The sequence below is a fragment of the Tachypleus tridentatus genome, chromosome 2, assembly GCF_004210375.1.
Source record: "Tachypleus tridentatus isolate NWPU-2018 chromosome 2, ASM421037v1, whole genome shotgun sequence".
In the NCBI taxonomy this organism is placed as follows: Eukaryota; Metazoa; Arthropoda; class Merostomata; order Xiphosura; family Limulidae; genus Tachypleus; species Tachypleus tridentatus.
In genome coordinates, this window is record NC_134826.1 from 106,460,763 (window position 1) to 106,481,153 (window position 20,391).

General features: G+C 30.1%; 1 protein-coding gene across 8 annotated transcripts in view; it reads right to left on the reverse strand.

Annotated features, from left to right (window-relative positions):
* The window catches only part of LOC143244784 (uncharacterized), a 129,358-nt gene that overhangs the window by 6,089 nt on the left and 102,878 nt on the right, over positions 1 to 20,391 (reverse strand). For 4 of the 8 annotated variants that reach the window (XM_076490094.1, XM_076490093.1, XM_076490099.1 and 1 more), the window contains 5 exons: positions 15,368 to 15,678; positions 13,073 to 13,336; positions 11,604 to 12,119; positions 6,361 to 6,492; positions 3,551 to 3,613 (listed from right to left, as the gene is read on the reverse strand). In XM_076490094.1, the coding sequence (XP_076346209.1) occupies positions 3,551 to 3,613; positions 6,361 to 6,492; positions 11,604 to 12,119; positions 13,073 to 13,336; positions 15,368 to 15,678 (1,286 nt within the window). Of the gene's footprint in view, positions 1 to 1,168; positions 1,204 to 3,176; positions 3,317 to 3,550; positions 3,614 to 6,360; positions 6,493 to 11,603; positions 12,120 to 13,072; positions 13,337 to 15,367; positions 15,679 to 20,391 lie in introns of all 8 variants that reach the window. The other 4 variants (XR_013025323.1, XM_076490096.1, XM_076490095.1 and 1 more) reach the window with 2 other exon arrangements.

Genomic DNA, 20,391 nt, shown 5'->3' on the forward strand with positions numbered 1-20,391 from the left:
GGCCTCTACAAGAGAGATGGAGAAAACTGGACTGGCAATATGATAACTTATGTGAAATTAAATCATTTTATTTCAATCAATTTGTCTGTATTTTTAGTGTTAAACTTATAAGGTTATGAAAATTTTAAAGAAGCATGAATATTGGTGAAAATATAGCTGGTTTCTCAGCGACATGTATATCTAAAATAAAGAATGTATGCTGGGAAACAGTGTCAAAAGTGATTTCATCAATGATAATGAAAAGCTACATCAGATAAACACAACTTCTGTTGAAAAACTAAGCTGATAAGTGTCACTGATAAGCATGAACACGAGTAGTGAGACAAAACAAAAGACTACACTGTCAAAAATGTGTAAATTAAGAACTTAACAATAGCCTACAAAAAGTCAATCTCTGACAAAAAAATGTGAGAGACAGGTTTTTCATGGCAAGTTTACCATTCAGAAACTTTTAATAACACCAAAAAATTCTAAAGCCTGAGTAAAATGGTGTCAAGAACATGAAAAATAAACCAAACCTTAATCGAAAATTGATTAAATAAATCACTTTTAATACCTTTCCATGAAATGTGTAGTGAAAATAAACAGAAGCATAAAGTTCTAAATATCTTATAACATTAGTTAAGCATAGTCAGCTTATTACTGGAGTAGTTTAGGGCCTACAATCTCACCAAAAGGTATAGTGACAGCAAATGTTTACTAAAAACTTTATTTCAGACCAGGATCATCTTATGGCAAACACTTTATTCTCAAATGAAGCTGGTTTTTTCAGGAAAACAATGTAACAATCAATACTGCTGATCTTGTTAAAGACTGGTGTAAAAAACATTATATCACCAATATATTAGGTTTAGTATCAAAATCTAATTAAAAGTAAACATGAGGGAAAGTTTTTTCGGTTGCTTTATGTATTAGATACATTTTTATATTATAAATAATTTCAATTGAGTTTTATTCTGGCTGAAGGACATAAAAAGAAACTATCAATTTAGAGTATGAGAAAAACAAATAAAATGTGTGCTTTTTCAAAATGAACACATTAGTTACCATGCAACAAGCAACCCTTGAAAGATAAGCAAACAGATGTGATACATAGTAGGAAAAGAAAAACAAAAATCAACTCAAATTTAGAAAAGAAAAATAAAGTATAACAAAAGCAACAAATTACCTGTGTGGGGTTCATGCTTAGCTGTGAGGGTTCAACTGCAAATCAAGAAAAAACAAAAAACTTAATAAACATTAAAATTAAACATAATGGCACCTGAAAAATAAACACAATTATGAAGAGCAAAGAAATAAAAAAAGCTTTAAAACTGTGACATTTCTAATATTTGTTTACAATGATATCTCTATAAATAATTATCAGAAAATTCATCACTTTCATCATTATGTAAATAAATGCAAATGAGAAAGGATGTGCATGAACATTTTCTTATATGTGGACAGTTAAAAAAATTGCATGAAATTTGAATTACTATAAAGGTAAACACATTTCTTACAAGTGACAAAAGAAAAGTGCTTAGGTTAAACTTGGGATATATTATTTGACCAACATGTAATAATCTTTGTTACACAAGTTGTAAAGTACCTTTCTTCACCAAGCTACACAAAGGGCTATTGTACATAATTTTGAACAGATAAATAATAAGGAAATCAACAAGTCAACACTAACTATACCCAAATGCTTGACTACTCTTGTCTGAGAGAAAAGTGCAATTTGACTGCACTTAACGAGATTCACACTGTCCCTATCTACTATCTAGCGAAACCACAGCCAAGGGAACAGGCTTGGAGAAATCAGCGGGGAAGATAAAGTGATAAATTTTTTTATGAGGTAACGAGCCATGAATCTTCTTGCTTCATAATCCAAGCATGCTAATCACTAAACCACATGCTGCCCTCATCACACAAGATGTTTAAAATTTTTAAAACAGTGCAATGATACTTTGTAGAAACTGTTTCTGAAAGCTAATGAAATGTTTACTTCTAAAAATCAATTTGATCATAAGGAAAACAATATACACAATTAAAAGTAGGAAATATGAATAAATAACAAGAATTAAACAAGTTTGTTAAACTTAAATGGTCACAAAAGCAAGGTACTTTTACATGTTAAGTGGAAATGCTTCTTTATTAGTAGTCCTAGAAGAGAAAGAAATAAAAGGAATAAAGAGAAATTATTTGTGCAAAAAAAGCCTGAACAATCGAAATATACACTACATGGCCAATAGTATATGGACACCCAACCATCACACCCATATGGGCTTGTGTAACATCACATTCCAAAACCATGGGCATTAATATGGAGTTGGTTCTACCTTTGCTGCTATAACAGCCTCCACTCTTCTGGAAAAACATTTCACTAAATTTTGGAACATGGCTGTGGGGATTCTCTCCTATTCAGCCACAAGATCATTAGTGAGGTCAGGCAGTAATAGCATTGCGCATGATGATCTTAGGCTTGTGTGTGGCTGCTTAGCCATGAAAATGCATTTCATGAAGCTCCAGATGAACAGTTCTTGTGTTTATGTTGCTTCCATAAGCAGTTTGGAACTCGGTAGTGAGTGTTGCAACTGTGGACAGATGATTTTTACGCAATACGCGCTTCACCACTCGAATGTCCCATTCAGTGAGCTAGTGTGGCCTACCACTTTGTGGCTGAGTAGTTGTTGATCCTATATATTTCCACTTCCCAATAATAGCATTTACAGTTGACCAGGGCAGCTCTAGTAGGGCAGAAATTTAACATATTGACTTGTTGGAAAGGTGGCATCAGTACAACCCATTATACTGCCAATGTTTGTCTATGTAGATTGTACAGCTGTATGCTTGATTTTATGCACCTGTTAGCAATGGGTGTGGCTGAAATAGCTGAACCCACTAATTAGAAGGGGTGTCCACATACTTTTGGCCATGTAGTGTATGTAATCATTCTCAAATATTTACTTTCTTTTCTGTAACTTGATGGACCAATAAGAGATTAAGCTGGGGTTTTTTAAATGATTAAAATTTGTATCCATTGGAAGGACATAATTTACAGCTTTGTACAATATGTGCTACCTAATTTTATGCAAAAGAAAATATTTTATGAAGTGTTTTTATGTCAGAATATATTTGGATTGATTGTTCAAGCCTTTATCCAGGTATAAATACAAAAATTTCTAAGACCAATATACTTGGGTCTCAGTAATGCCGGTCATGGGAGTGGTGCCGGCTAAAACTTCTCCTTGGACTATCTCTTGCTTTCCTCATTCTGTCAGACCTAGAGTAGGAGTAATGGTGGTGACGACCCTTGGACGTACTTCTGCTTCTTGACCTAAGAAGAATAGCCACTTCATAAACTTTTTATATTACTTTTTACAATAACAAAACTAGTGATAAAAAAATGAAGCAAACAGAACATAAAAGTCATGGTTTTTAATAAATGAAAAAAACGTAAAAACAAACCAATTTAATCTAGGTGAAAACAAAAACCAAAAGAAGGGTATCATGCATATAATATATTTGATGATTCCTATTGTCTGATGATGGCTGAAGCAACACATCCTACCTCGTAATGCGTCGTTTTTCCAAGAAACTTGGTGAGCCTCGTCGTTTAGGTATGGAAGGGCTCCTAAAAATAAAAGAAATAACGTAATACATAACACCACAAGAAAAAAAAAAGCACACTTTTCTGTTAATGTAGCATCTAACAATATTACTCACTTAGAAAATTATTACAGATGGAAAAACATTCTAAAGAGATAATCTAGCAAAAGGTATGTTCTCTAGCAAAAAGGGTACAAAGTTCCAGGGTTGTTACTATCTGGAAAAAGTCTATTTTGAATATTGTCTTAAAAAATAAATATCACATTATTATCAAGATGCAAAGTAATACTGGAAAGCTACCTTTAGTCAGGTTTGTATAGAACAGCAATTACTTCTTTATTCAAAAGCAAGTAGCCACAGTTACATGGCTTAACCTCTGCCTTAGTGTAAATTTATCATTAGAAGATCCAAAGTTGAATTATTCTAATGAGACAATTGAATATAGTTATGGTCACTGTGAAAGACACTGGACAATAAATGTTGCAGTTATTAAAAATTAAGAAAATAATAATATACCCAAAATACCCAATCAATCAGAGCTTAAAGCCCCCATTACCACTCCCTTTTATTCTATCAGAATCTTTCAAAATCTCAAACCAATCTGACAGCTTGAAGAATATGTTAGCCACTCTCTAATCTTTCATTAGGAATTTTCAATATATTTAACCAGCTTGACTCTTTCAATACAGGGTTGAGCCCAAGGACTGACAACTGGACCATTTTTACTTGTATATAGTTTTAAAACTATAACTTTTAATACAGCACATGTATCTTCACAGATTTGACAGATTTTTAGTACACATTACATATATTTTGCAGTTAAAAAAATCAATTTTTTCAATGGAGTATTTTTCACTAAAAATTTGTCTGTGAATATACCAAGTATTTGTTTTGAATAGGCTGTGTGCAAAGTGATTTTTATGTTATATTAAAAATACTTTTTTTACCTCTAAAACCTCCTTCATACATTTCAAATATTTCTTTTCACTAAATCTTCATATTTTATCTGTTATTTTCTCTACTGCAACTCTATACAACACTGATCAATTTGACTGTCCTTGTAATTACAAAAAAAGAAAAAACTGGAATCTAAAATACCCTTTTGTTAAATTCTAGAAAAACTTCAAATTGTTACATGAAACTACACACATTTATCATAAATAGCTTTAAACTCATAACACTATACATCCATTTATAAATTTTATTGCCTTTTGAACCATATTTACCCATTATTCTTGCCATTTTAAGTTCTAAAACACTTAAAGAATTTGAAGGCCACATTATGCTATTGAATTATGGTACCCAGCTTGTTGTTACTTAGGAGCTACTCACATGTGTACCCCATTAAAATATTTTATTCTATTAATATTCATTTTACCTGATCTAGCCTAAAGAAATACCCATTTTTACATTTTGTTACTTTTATTGTAATAAATAAATAAAGAATAAACATAAACTACTCACCTGAATCTTTCTTTTTCTTGCTGTTGAATGTCATTGATACTTAATCCTATTTTTTTATACTAATGGTAGTAATACACAAAATAAGTTTTATTTAATTAAATAACATACAAAAGAACATAGAATAATAGCATACAAAAAGTAGACAAATCTTCTTAACTATCACAATGTTTCTGACTATCTAACTATGCAACAACAGTTACTGCAAATTCATTTAAGCTAGGTGTTATCTTTCATATGGGAATTAAGCTTGTATTAACAATGAAATTGACCATTCTTCTTTAAGAAAACAATGTTATACAGTATGTCAATTGATACACAAAACCTTAGCTTTCTGTTGGTTATAGACAATATAGAATTAAGCTTACAAGAGAAACATTTACAAATCTTGACAGAGAGAAAGAGATAGGTGGGTGGGGCAAAAGAGGTCTGTTCTTTTATTTGACAGCTCTTTGTTTGTTTGTTTTAAATTTCATGCAAAGCTACACAAGGGATATCTGCACTAGCAGTCCCTGATTCAGCAGTGTAAGACTAGAGGGAAGACAGCTAGTCATCACTACCCACTGCCAACTCTTGGGCTACTCTTTTACCAACAAATAATGAGATTGATCATTACATTATAATGTCCCCACAGCTGAAAAGGCAAGCATATTTGGTGTGATGGGGATTCGAACCTGCGACCCTCAGATTATAAATTGAATGCCTTAACCTACCTGGCCATGCTGGGCTTGACAGCTCTTTAACCATACAAGATTAAAGACTATAAAAATTGTTTTGTCCAAGCAATGATGATTTTATAGTGAGAAATTTACATTTAATTCACACTTATTGGAGGGATGGTGTATAAAACAGAGAATATGATTAATGGAGAGAGTCACACTTGGGGAAATTCAGGACATTTTAAATATTGCCTTGTAGAATTAGGAACATAAAGCTTATGTAGTATTAAAATATGGATTATTTGCTACAGTTTTATTCTATATTAATTAAAATAACAAACAAAAAGCAGATTAATAAAACTTTGAGTTTAAGTCACTAAAACCTTATGATACGTGCAGTAAAGAATGCCTGTTGTGACAGGGTTATGAGTTTGAAGTACCTGTTACTACTTTTTATACCTTACCAAATTCCTTTAAAATTCCCTACCAGCCTGAGAGTTTAAAGCACTTATTAGTACTCTTTTATGTTTTGCCAAGAACTTTCAAAATCCCTAACCATCCTGACAGCTTCAAACTCCTTATGAGGAACTTTCAAAATATTCTACAAGCCCACAAACTCCAAGCACCTCTCAATGAATTACCTACAGCTTACCTAGAACTTCTTCTGCTAGACCTGCTCCAACTTCGGGTTTGACAGGATTCACTTCTGCTTCTAGACCTGGATCGTGATACTGAACGAGATGAAGACTGGTAAACAGAACTCTTTGAACTGTTGCTATGGTTCCTAAAGGAAAATCAGGTTTTTTTGTGATATCCATTATACAAAAATACTACAGTACATTTAAAAAGTAAACAAAGAACATTATGTGTTTCACTTCTGAAATCTATTAACTCTCTCAATATGGGCTTGGTCAACTTGACAGACCACATTCCCTTTTGTACTCATTTAAAGTCTGTATATGCTTAGTACTTCAAACTTTCAAAACAGCCTGTATATTTTTACAATATTGGCAGTCTTTCAGTTGACACTGTAAGTCTTTCACATATAAAAAATTGTATTTTTAGTAAAGTATTTTTAACTCTTTCAATACAGGCTCAGTCTAGATGACTGATCATGGGAACTCTTTGTTCTTGTTTAAAGACTTTGTAAATTTAATACTTTTATCTTTCAATATAGTGTGTATATCTCACAAAATTTGGCAATATTTCAGTTAGTATTACATATCTCTAATATGCATAAAAATCATACATTTTAGTGAATTATTTTTAATAAAATAAAATAAAGATGTATCTATGAATATTTTGGGTATTTGTTTTGAATAGTCTGTATGCAATGTAATTTTCATGTTAAGATTAAAAATACTTTTCCTTATCTCAAAAATCTCAAACTTCCTTTGTGTAGTCCCTAGATACATTTTGAACATTTTTTTTCTCCCAGTAACTCTTGACAGTTTATCTGTTATTTTTTCTACCCTAACTTGAAACAGGATCAGTCAATTTGATGGATGTTGTGATCATCAGTGGTGGGCAGAACACAGATAGCCCACTGTGTAGCTTTGTGCTTAATTACTAACAAACAAACAAATTGTAATCACCAAAATAATCTAAATAAATCTAAATTACCCTTTCTTTCTTTCTAGAATGGCTTTATATTGTAAAATATAATCACATTCATTTATCCTACTTATCTATAATTTCATAACAGTATAGATCTATTTATAATTAAATTTCGTTGTTTTATTGCCCTTTGAACTGTGACTAACTGTGCCATTTTAAGTTGTAACTCACTTGAGACATGTACAGCTCACTTTTCGCTGTCAAATTACCTTACCCATGAGCTACTACAACTTGTACAAACAGCTCATGTGCATGCTTTGTGAAACATTTTTATTACATTACTATTTATTATACTTAATCTAATCTTAATTAACTTAAAAATATCCTTATTTTTACATTTTAGTTGCTCTACTAATTATACATAAAGAATAATATAAAAAATAAGAAATAAAATACTTATCCAATCTTTTTTCATACTCTTGGTTATTGAAGAGAGTTAACCCTAATTTTTATACTCTTCATTGTGTTGCAATTAATAATCTTTATTTAATTAAATAAGACTCCAAACAAAATAGAGTAATAACATGAAAAAGAAGACAATACCCTTACCTCTCAAAGATTTTCTGGCTACCTAACTTTGCCATAAGTCATTACAAATTCACCCAAGCTAGTCATTAACCTTGCCACAGGAATAATGTTGCTACTCTGAGTGAAACTGACATATAACCATTCAGAACATAGTATATATATAGAATGGCTGGTATGGATAGAGAAATCACTATGTAGAGAAGTGAAATTAAAATATTTCTATAAAATGACTTTATATTTGCAGACAAACAACTGGGCTCTATAAGCTACAAAACTTCATCAGTTTCCATTTAACAATACAAAACTCTATAACTTCTAGCTGTTTGTTCATACAAAGTTATGAAATTTATATCTCTGCATGGAAATTATAATTCATTTTAAACAGTGTAAAAACTTCATCCACCCCAACAGTTATGAGATAAAGTCTTTAAACAAAGACATCAGGGGTGAGAATGTCTTAAAGGAAACAACGACCTAAAAAAGGCATGTATCTTCAAAAAGCTACAATTCAAAAGATCAGTGATGATGAAAAAACCCACTTGTAGAAAAAATATATGTAAAAACAGCTGGTTTGGGTTGAGAATATTTTTTTATGTAGAGGAGCAAACAACATTTTGACCTTCTTCGGTCATTGTCAGGTTCACAAAAAAAAAGAAAAAGGTAACTGACCGATAGCTGACCACACGTTTGAAGGGGGTTGTGTAACTGCATGTAGGAATGTAGAATGCGTGCTTAGATGTTGGATTATATTTTTTAATATAGGTATAAAGGTATTTGTATTGGTTTATTTTGGGCTTGGGTTGTTGTATAAGTAAGGCTTCTTTAAATTTGCATTTGTTTATGTTTGTTTCTTTATTTAGTATTTGGGTGTTTTTCTATGGTTATGTTGTGTTTATTTGACAAAAACTAGTAAAAAAATATGACATTCCAGTTAATGCCAAATTTATTCAAAAACCAGGCACAAAACTAAGGTATATACTATGTAAAAACTACACTGACAAACACCACACCAACATTATTTATAAAATACAATGTGATAACTGCCATGACTTCTATATTGGAGAAACAAGTAGAAAAATGGAAAACAGAACACAAAAAGTCACCCTCACACATTTTCAAACACTGCAAATCAAATAAACACAGCATAGCCATAGAGAACACCCAAATACTAAATAAAGAAACAAACATAAACAAACTCAGAATTACAGAAGCCTTACTTATACAACAACTCAAGCCCAAAATAAAACAATACAAAGGAACACCTTTATACCTATATTAATAAATATAATCCAACATCTAGGCACACCCTCTATATTCCTGCATTCAATTACACGACCACTTTCAAACATGTGGTGAGTTTCCTCTTTCTTTCTTTGTGAACCTGACAATGACCGAAGAAGGTCAAAACAATGTTTGCTCCTCTAAGTGGTGCTTCTCTACCTATACCAGCCATTTTTTACATATATAATTTTCTCTACAAGTGGATTTTCTCGTCATCACAGATTATTCAGAACATAATGTTATATAATATGTCATTAGATAGATAAAAACATTGAGATTCTATATGTTATAGGTAATATATAATTAAATGTGAGAGTTAACTATTAACGAAATATGAAAAACAAGATGTGAGAGGTGGGTTAGGCAGGAGGTGTCTTGTTTTCTGTTTGATAGCTATGTAACCAAACAAAATTGAAAATCATAAAAAATGTGATTTATTTGACCACTCATGAATAATTTACATTTAATTTCATTCTTTTTTTTGAGAGGTGATGAATAAAGTTGGAATGACATGCTAAGAGAAAATGCATCATAATAGGAGAAATTCAGGATTTAAAAAAAATGTCCTTACAGAATTAAGAAATTTAAACTTATATACTGTTAAAATATGGATTATTATCTAAGTATTTATGCCATATTAATTGGTATAACATAAACAAAAAATAACTTTAAAATTTTGAATGTAAGATATTAAAACTTTGTGTGATGAGTAATAAAGGATACTTGTGGTGATAGAGTTAATAAACTGAAATAAAGATTTGTTTATAAATATATTAAGTATTTATTTTGAATAGCCTGTGTGTAAAGTAACTTTGAAGATCAAAAATACTTTTCCTCATCTTAAAAACATCAAATTTCCTTTCTCCTGTCTCTAAAACCTCCTAAATCCATTTCAAACTTTTTTCAATGAAATGATAGTTTATCCATTATTTTCCTTACTTATCTCAAAGTGGGATCAGTCAGTTCACTAGACATTGTAACCACCACAAAAATATCTAAATTACTCTTACTTTTTTATAAAATGATTTCAAATGGTAACATGAAACTACATTTTTGTCTTAAAGTAGCTTTAAGCTCATATACATCTATTTATAATTAAATTTTATTGCTTTATTACCTTTTGAACAGTTTATAATCACTATCTGTGCTACTGTAAGTTGAAAATCACTCAGGGCATATGCAGTTCATACTACATTATTGAATTACATTACACATGTGCTGCTCACACTCATACCTCATGAAACATTTTCATACTATTACAATTTCTTTTACTTAATCTAATTTTAACTAACTGAAAAATATCTCTATTTTTACATTTGTTATTTTTATAACAATAAATAAAGAATAAACATGGAGAAAAGAAACAAATAAAGTCCTTACACAACCTTTTTTTTCTTGTTGATAACAGCTAACCTCACTTTTTTTATACTAATGGTAGTAATGCACAAAATACTTCTTATTTAATTAAATATTGTACCAAAGAGCATAGACTAATTGCAAAAAAGCAAACAATTTCAACTAGCTAAAATTTTTCTGGCGCTCTAACTATGTGACAAGAGCAGTTATAAATTTGTCAAAGCAAGTTGTTAAGTTGATGATGTGTACATCAGTTGTACTCCTAATGAAATTTATTCTTATCTGCACAGAATATGTTATATAATACATCATTAGATATATAAAAACCTTGACTATCTAGTAGTTAAAGTCATGAATAATTAAACATGAGAAGGAGCTATCAACAAAACCTGTAAAAGAGGATGTGACAGGTGGGTGCAGTAGGAGGGGTCTGACTTTTTGTTCCATAGCTCTGTAACCAAACAAAACTGAAAGCTATAAAAATTATGGTTTTGCCTGAGCAAAGATAATTCTATAGTGAATAATTTACATTTAATTTCATACTTTTTCAAGAAAAGGGGTGGATCAAATAGAGAAGACAAAAAGCCTAGAGAAACAGCTATGGGAAACTCGGGATTTTTTAAAAGATTGCCCCGTAGAACTGGGAACTTAAAACTTATATACTATTAAAATACGGATTACTATCTATAATTTTAAGCTATACTAATTGGTATAACATGAAAAAAGTAGTTCAATAAAATTTTGAATGTAAGACACTATCACTTTCTGCCATGCATTGTGAAGGATACCTGGGGCAAAGTGTTAAACAGCTTTTTAAATACTGTTCAGTTCTAAATTATAATTTTTCAGGATCAGACTTCCATGAGGATTTCACACAGTTACAAATAGCAAATAAAGAGTAATTCAATCTCAAGCTACTATATATTTGTAATAAAAATATTTTACTCTTATTTCCAATAAAAGAGAACTGAGCAATAATAAACTGAATAAAATTTATACCAATAAAATATTTACAAATAAACTAAACAAACAGAATATTATGTTTCTAAAAGATAGGGAATAAATATAAATCTTGTTTTGTTTATATGAAACACACTGAAGTATGTAACTTACCTTCGAGAAGACTGTGTCCTTGAGCTTGTGTGGACAGAAGAATGGTGTGACTCTGACCTTGACCTAGATCGTAATGAAGATCGTGATGATGATCTGGAATGTCTTCTCTTTTTGGCAATTTGATAGTCTGGGGTTGGTGACACTGTTTCACGAGAATCAGATTTTGAAAATGTCTTTGCTTTCTGAGGTAAAGACGAATGTGATGAAGACAATGAAGATGAACTGTCATGTCCATTGCTTTTTCTACATGGAGGGCTTTTGATAATACTCTGGGATTTGGAATACCTGTCTTCATCTCGACTGCACAGATAAATTTCTTTTCTATCTGTTCTTGGAGATGGATTTTTGTCTTTCTTGGCAGAAATGTACTGAGCCTCCTCTCTTCTATAATCAAATTTGTAGTCAGACTGTGGTGATTTGGTGCTGTATTCTTTCTTTTTATCAGTTCTTTTTTCCCCTCGTTCTGGCAGGGATGACCGAGAGGTTTCATCATGATATTTGCTGGCTAGTTTAGATCTACATTGATGTAAATTTAGAAAATAGTTAACGCTTAAAAATTATAAATATTTACAGTGAAAGTAAGTTTAATAATCTGTTTGCAAACATTAGTTTATATGCAAAGTTTGGCAAATATTTTAAGCAAAACATTTTATTTTTACTAACATCATTTAAAAATTATTACAAATACTAGAAACAGATTTTTAAAGCATTATAGGAACAGAATTAAATAGAAGAACATTATTATTGACCATCAGAAATACTTCTCAATCTTAAAATCTTCATAAATGACCAGTTTAACAGTGGTATGTTTGTGTGTAAACATTTGAAACCTTTTCTTAAAGTTCAGATGAGTAGGCCACACAGAAATTTTAGTTCCAAATATTTTTTAATTATAAAGTAATTTTAAATAAAAAAAGGTGAAATAGCAAAACAAGTAAAAAAGTTTACTTCTCATATTTAATACTAATTTGACCAATAAGTTATTGCTACAGTATTTGCTTATAATTATAATGCTAATTCTATTGTTATAAGATTGAAGCTACCAGTCTTGGTGCTACTGTACACACTTCCAAGTATGTCTCATATGATGACTGTATGAGAACAAGTACCTTATCTTGATCTACAGAGATGGAGAGTCAAAGTGAGTTCAGTCTTGATTATAAGTCCCCCATTCCCACATTGCCCAATCTAAACTGATCTTATGGATGATCATAATGAAGATGGTATGAGCAGAAACCTTCAAACCTATGCACTTTTTTATATGCCATGTGATTGCATAAAATGGTAAAATGAATATTATTGGTGAACAAGGTATTAGTAAGTGTTAATTTCAGTTTTAAACAATTTTTTGTAACATACAGAAATGACCAAAGTAACAATAATAAAAACTTCAATACAAGGTAACTGATACTTTTGTTTTACATTTATCTTCACTTTTTACCAATTAAAATGAAGCAGACTTTCTTTACCTCTTGCCATTCAACTTTGATGTTGAATCAGCCTCTGTGCGACTTCGTGCATACAAACTTCGACTATTAGGGATTGGTGAATAACTTAGAGAACGAGAGTCTCGACCTTCTTCTCTTTCAGGTGTTTGTGATTTCTCCTTTGGGTATTTTCGGTCAATCTTTCCCATTTCTCTGGGATCTGGTATTTTTTCATCTATATTCCATTTACTTTCATTCATTCTGGTGTGATGTTTCTTGTATAACTTCTTGGTGAGCTCTTCCTCACTATTAAGTTTCAACAGAAAATATGATCAAATCTTTAATGACATATTTTTATACTCCACAGAATAAGCTGTGCAAACTGCTTACTATTTCTTCAGTTAAATACTAACAGCTGACATAAGGACAAAACTAAAGTAGAATGTTCTATGTAGTTTTACTCCCACTCTTCAAACAAATTTGAGTTTCTCACCTGGTCGACATTAGCATAACTGGTTATATTTATATTACAGATTCTCCTACCAAGTTCACAACCTAATAGATGTTCATTTTTATATCACCTTACAGATTCTTCTACCTGGCTTACAACGTAGTAACTGCTTATATTTACATTACATCACAGATTCTCCCACCCAGCTCATAACATAGTAACTATTTATACTTACACTACATTAGATTCCCCTGACAAAGTAAGCTGTTTAGTTTGATCAAAACTAAAAATTAATCTCATAACGAGTATAGTTGATTAACTATACTGTTCTTATATTTTTACTTATAATGTTGAGAATGTATTGTTTCATTATTTGGATACCCTTACTATTAATTACATATTTGACCATAAACCCAATTATACCTCACAAGCTATGCTCATTTTAGAAGATTTGGGTTAGTCTTAAGTTCGTACAATAAGCTAACAATGCAAAACAATAAAAAACAAATACAAACTGGATTTTAAACATTCTAACCAATGTTATTAATGAAAGTATACCCTACTTATGGAACATGAAAACACTAATGATTACTTTCAATTACCGTTGTAGATTTACTGTTTGTTGAACAATGCAACATCATTATAAGTACGTGTAAGCAACACTTTCCACAACCCTTATTAAACAAATAAGATTGTGTTTATTATACACATACAGCAGAATTAGATAAACATTATGGAAAAATCTCACATAAAAAGTACTTACTCTTACATCATTTGCCCTTGCTAAGATCTTAAACCAATAGAAATAAACAACAATGTCACACAAAATGTTATTTTACATTCCAACTGGTTTAAGACCTTAGCAAGGGCCAATGATAAATGAAATTTCCAAATAAAAACTAGTTTATACATATCATACAGAATATTAATATTTTAAAAATGATTAACCACATGCACTAAAAGTTATGATTTTTTAAAGTAAGTTTTTAAAAGCTGAACTGTAAAAATGTTTTTTTACAAAAGTTCAGGCTTTATTGAAAAACAAGTTAGTTGTTGAATTTTGCATAAAGCTACTTAAGGGTTATCTGAACTAGCAGTCTTTAATATAGAGGTTATACACCAAAGAAAAGAAGCTTATTAAAAACATACACCATTAGCTCTTGGGCTACTCTTTACCAGTGAAAAGCAGGATTGAGTGTTACAATATAATATTCTCGTGGCTGAAAGAGTGAGCACATTCAGGCTCTGAGATTCAAACCTACAACCCACAGATTATAAGTCACATAATCATAATCATAAATCCATGCCAGGGCAATAAAAAAATTCAAGCACATTCAAAGTTTTTAAGTAGAAATACAAACTACTTATATTGCACATTTAAAGGTCTCAATAAAATAAAACAAGGACAGTATACATTGTTTCTTCATCTGTTTTTCTTACATTGCTTTTCAATTTTTATTGCACCTTTTATAGATCAGTGATGATACCATAAATTGTAACCTTTGATTTAAAATATTTTGCAACTTTTTCACTTTACTAAGAATATAATGAACTTAAAGTTTTTAAATGGTTAATATTCAGCCATTTCTTTTTGTTCAATCTTAAGTTTAATGATCCTGAAAAAGTTGTCACAACAAACTTTCAAAAAACAGAAAAAAGATTTTTCATTTTAATAAATTATTAACTGTCAACTGGTTTTGGTCTCAGCTACACCCAACTCCTTACATTTTGAAATTTTTGAAATCTTATGTTACATTGTTACAAACATGTAGAAACTGTAACAATGTTTCAAGAACCTTGAATAATTTTCAGTCAAGAATACATGCACATTACATAATGTCTGAATGTGAAAAGGACACATGAAGAATATCAGTAAGCTAAATTACCCAGAGGATGAGCCAGTAGATGATGATGATGATGATTTGCCTCTTCTTCTTTTTTTGTTTTTCTTGGTTTCTTCATCAGAATTTGATAATGAAGCTTTGCGTTTTTTATCAATTTTTTGTTGATAGGCAGATATTTCTGTAGAACTGGATCTCTCTCGTTTTGAACTAGATTTTTTGTCAGATTTCCTTGCACCACTATCATGTTTTCTAGTTGAATGGGAGTGCTCATCAACATTTAAGTGTGTCAAAACTTTTGGAGAGTGAGGACTTGGTGATACTGAACAAGACAAACTATGCCAAGAAAGATGTTTCTGAAAAATAAAGTAAAGCAGCATATTATTGACGTCCAAATTTTGTAGATATATACAAGCATGTATATTTATAAAAAAATTTCAACGCATTAATAAAGAAAATAAAAACTTATTACTAGTGTATTAAAAGAAAAATTAACATTTAAAAGGTAGTTATTAAACAAAATGTTATTACAAGGGAACACTTTTAAGTTTAAGATAATTACAGAAATTTCTAACTATAACATTTCATACATTAAGAGATTTAAATATGTTAGGTATATCACACACCCCACAATTAATATTTGAAATGTATTACACTTTACAAGTTTTTTTTAAATAACATTAGTTATTTTAGTCAGCAATAAGAAGACTGTGCAAGATATTATTAGTTGCTTTACCAAAACACAAAAAAGAAATTAAATATTAACATAATAAGATTGACAAAAATGTTTGATAAAGTATGAGAAATAAAAACTAAAATACTTGTTTTTACAAAACCAGTGACAGACATAGAGGAGGTATTAACAAAATGTACTATGAAAAATTACTATAACAAAAGTTAGTCAATAAAAGTTAATGTTTAGAAAATGGTGTTTAGATAAGTGCATTTTCATTTTAAAGTTTATTTTTTAAAGTTACATTTCTGACCAACATTCTTCTATATACATAATAGTTTCATACAACTACATGTTTATTTGAATTTTATAGAATTTTCTTCAGGTAAACAAGCATTAATAATATATGAAATAAAAACTCAAGTATTAATTTTTAACATGCAAAAATATATAAAATTTGTGATATATAGAAGTGTAGAAATAACATAGAGAAAATGTTGTCAAAAGAGAACTGTTATGTCCCATGTTCGCTGGACACTGGCTAGCAATATTTTCATACTTATACTTACTCTTTGACCAATCCTACTGGTAGCAGTTGAGTATCAAGACAAAATCACAAGTGTTACATATCATCCAGTATAAATATTATGTATATAAAATACTAACTGAAGTCAATTAATACACACAAGTACAGTTACACCAACCTATTTTTTAAAGTTAATTTTGTGTGGATATACCTTGCAAATAAGCAGTTGCTATAAAATCAATACAATTTTGTGGTCTTATGTAATTAATAAATATGTTTGACAGTACTATTTCCTATTACAGTCAATAAAACATATGAAGGTCTTGCATAAATACAAACCTAGCAAGTAATTATTTGAGCTTGGAGAAAGATGAGACTTAGTTTTGTCTCACTTATGCCATACTGATTTATTTACTAAAGTTAGCCCTAAAATGTTAATTAGCTCATTAAACCATTAATGTTTTACACATTCTGCTGGAATTATTGTCATGATGTCTTTATAATTATTACCATACCTAATAAAATCTTTAATCTATTTATAAAAGGTGAATAACAGCATGGTTTGTATTAATTTTCAGCCAAAAAGAGATTAATGTTATTGGACACTGTTACCATCTGAAGGGTAAATCAGTATTTTTGGCCAAATACTGGCAGTGCCTGCTCAAGTTTAAGGAGTTAAACTGGTTTTAAACAATTATTCACACCTTTGAAATAAAATTTTATAGTGTGGCTGATACAAAACATCTCTTAACTATATTTTAGACACTTTCTTTAAAAATCTTTCACTTACCATTACAGATTAAAATGATGTTTGTTGAAAACTGTTATATGAAAAAAAAACAAATGTATGCAAATTTTTCCATAAAAAAATAAACTAAGATAAGTAAAACTAATTCAGATCAATCTTTATTTCAGAAAACTAATTTGTACTGAACAACATATTTCCACATACTACAGACAAAATGATAAGTGTAAAATACCACCTGAATCTCTCGTAAGTAGAGCCACTTGGTGAAAATCTTTATAACACATCCTGAATGGATAACTGACAAACAATGGAAAAACTTAAGGTAACTGGAAGTCTTAGCAAAGTGTTTTAAAGCAATATTTCGCTGAGTAATTTTTTCCAGCATTTAACTATATAGCTGAATGTGCATTATTTTCTGAAATTTAAAAATGCTAAATTAAGATGTTGAGAAAAAATTAGTAAAAAAATAGATTATTACTCTTTGATATTAAATGAATAATTTTCATCCATTAAAGTTTCAGTATTATTAATACTTCTTCATCATTTTAATGTACTACATACATGATCTGTAAATGATCTGCATCCAAATGGAAGATGTAAATAACATGAATCAATAAATGAGTGTCATCTGAGATAAATATTTTGAAACAATTATTTCTTATGCTGAATCTAAAACGCTTAACATAAACGTGATGTTACCATTGAAACTTGGCACTGATATATGTTTACCATTATTTCTTGCTCCAATTTACAGTTTATTTTATGTTAACACAATGTTAACTGTTGTGTCGTAAGAACAATAGTTTCTCAAAGAGTCCATGAGGTTATTTTTGTGATAACTATTCATGATAATTATTAGAAAAACGTAACAGTCACTTACATCTCCGTGTTAGATGTAATTAACTATAATTATTCATGATAATTATAAGAAAAAAGTAACAGTCACTTACATCTCCGTGTTAGATGTAATTAGATATAATTTTCAAGACATGGTATAACAACTGTATAGAATTTAAAAAAAAAAAATTTAAACCACCAGAAAGGGGCCAAAGATGACACACTTCTACATCCATCTACCAAAAATATGTTCGGTACATCTAAATTAATTTCTTACTGTTGTGATCACTATAAAGAAGTGTTTTAGTCTATTGTCATAACTCCCTTTCATAAAAGCTGTGACAAACATGTACTCCTGCTTTAAAATGATTACAAAGTGGAGTGGAACAGGTGTGATTATTCTAATGTGTGACAAGTCAGTTTTCCATCTCTATAAACATAAATCAAGCTTGTCTGAAACCTCTACATAATGTAGAAATCTTAAAATACTTTGGAAATAAAGCATCTTAAGATTTTAACAATCACTTTATTTCAAAACTTCGAAAGTTACATAAAATGGTTCAAGTAGAACATAAATCATTACAAGCTCATTATTGTTTAGCTTTAATTTAGAAAAAAAAATTCTATAAAATGACTTTATATTTGCAGACAAAAAACTGGGCTCTATAAACTGCAAAACTTCATCTGTTTCCATTTAACAATATAAAACTCTATAACTTCTAGCTGTTTGTTCATACAAAGTTATGAAATTTATATCTCTTCATGGAAATTATAATTCATTTTAAATAGTGTAAAAACTTCATCCACCCCAACAGTTATGAGATAAAGTCTTTAAACAAAAACACCAGGAGTGAGAATGTCTTAAAGGAAACAATGACCTAAAAAAGGCATGTATCTTCAAAAAGCCACAATTCAAAGGATCAGTGATGATGAGAAAACCCACTTGTAGAAAAAAATATACGTAAAAACAGCTGGTTTGGGTTGAGAACATTTTTTTATGTAGAGGAGTGAACAACGTTTCGACCTTCTTCGGTCATCGTCAGGTTCAAAAAGAAAGAAAGAGGTAACTGACCAATAGCTGACCACGTTTGAAGGATGTTGTGTAACTGAGTGTAGGAATGTAGGGGGCGTGTTTAGATGTTGGATTATATTTATTAATATAGGTATAAAGGTATTTGTATTGGTTTATTCAAAGGGTTTTAGGTGCTCTTAGGTGTAAGCAGTGCATGCCTTTAAAAGGTAAACACAAAACTATGTAGAATGGTGAACTTAAGCGATGACAGTAGCCCACACATGTAAGCCTGTCTTTCTCAATACACAGAAGAATATTTTTTAAACAAATGTTCAGAAAAGAAAAAGTGATATTTTGTTTGGGAAAGACATTTCAAGGAAGTACTCTTTATAATATTTGATATGAGAATATTGTGGTAAAATGTTGAAAACTTTACTTGTAAAATAGTTCAAGAAAAAAACAGTTACATCATTTAATAATAAAGTTTCAAGCAATTAATCTTAATCAGATTTGATGTGAGACTGAATGAATGCTGTGTAATTGAAAAGGTACATTGGAGTGATTATTAAATAAATACAATATAAACAATATAGTATAGTTAATAGCTATATAAGATCACACACACACACATGCACACACATTAATATCACATTAAACCAATTAACATTACACACAATTATGAACAAAAATACAACTTACATAACTCTTGAAAATTAAGGTATAACAAAATAATCAGTCATTTTATAAAATAAAAAGGTTTTTTGAGCAGTAAGATTTCATATTCTATTACCACTCATTTTAGAAACTGTTTAAAATTTAAAACTATTGCAAAAGGTCTTAAAAATACATAACTGTTTATAGCTGAAATGTAGAATATATAACCTAGTTACTTCCATTTTAATTGCCACCTTAAACAACTTGTGGTGTGACTATCTTTTTTGATATTGGCTTTCAGAAATGAAGTGTGAATGTCATAAAATGCACTTGTAGAGCTTTTGTCCAGGTCTTTATCCAAGGTATATTTAAGGTCTATCATTATTGTGACTGTGATCAAAATTCAACTGATCAGATTGTAATTTTTATGCAGATAAGTGTTATGGAAGCCTGTTTTTTCAAACACCTAGACTCTTTGCTCTGTGAAATGAGTAATTTGTGAGAACTTTGCACAAACTGCACATAGCCCTTCTGGCAGTATCTACTTTATGTAAAAGCACTTCTTCTTTCCAATCAAATTCACATTCCAACTGACATCTTGTTCCATTTTAATTTGTTT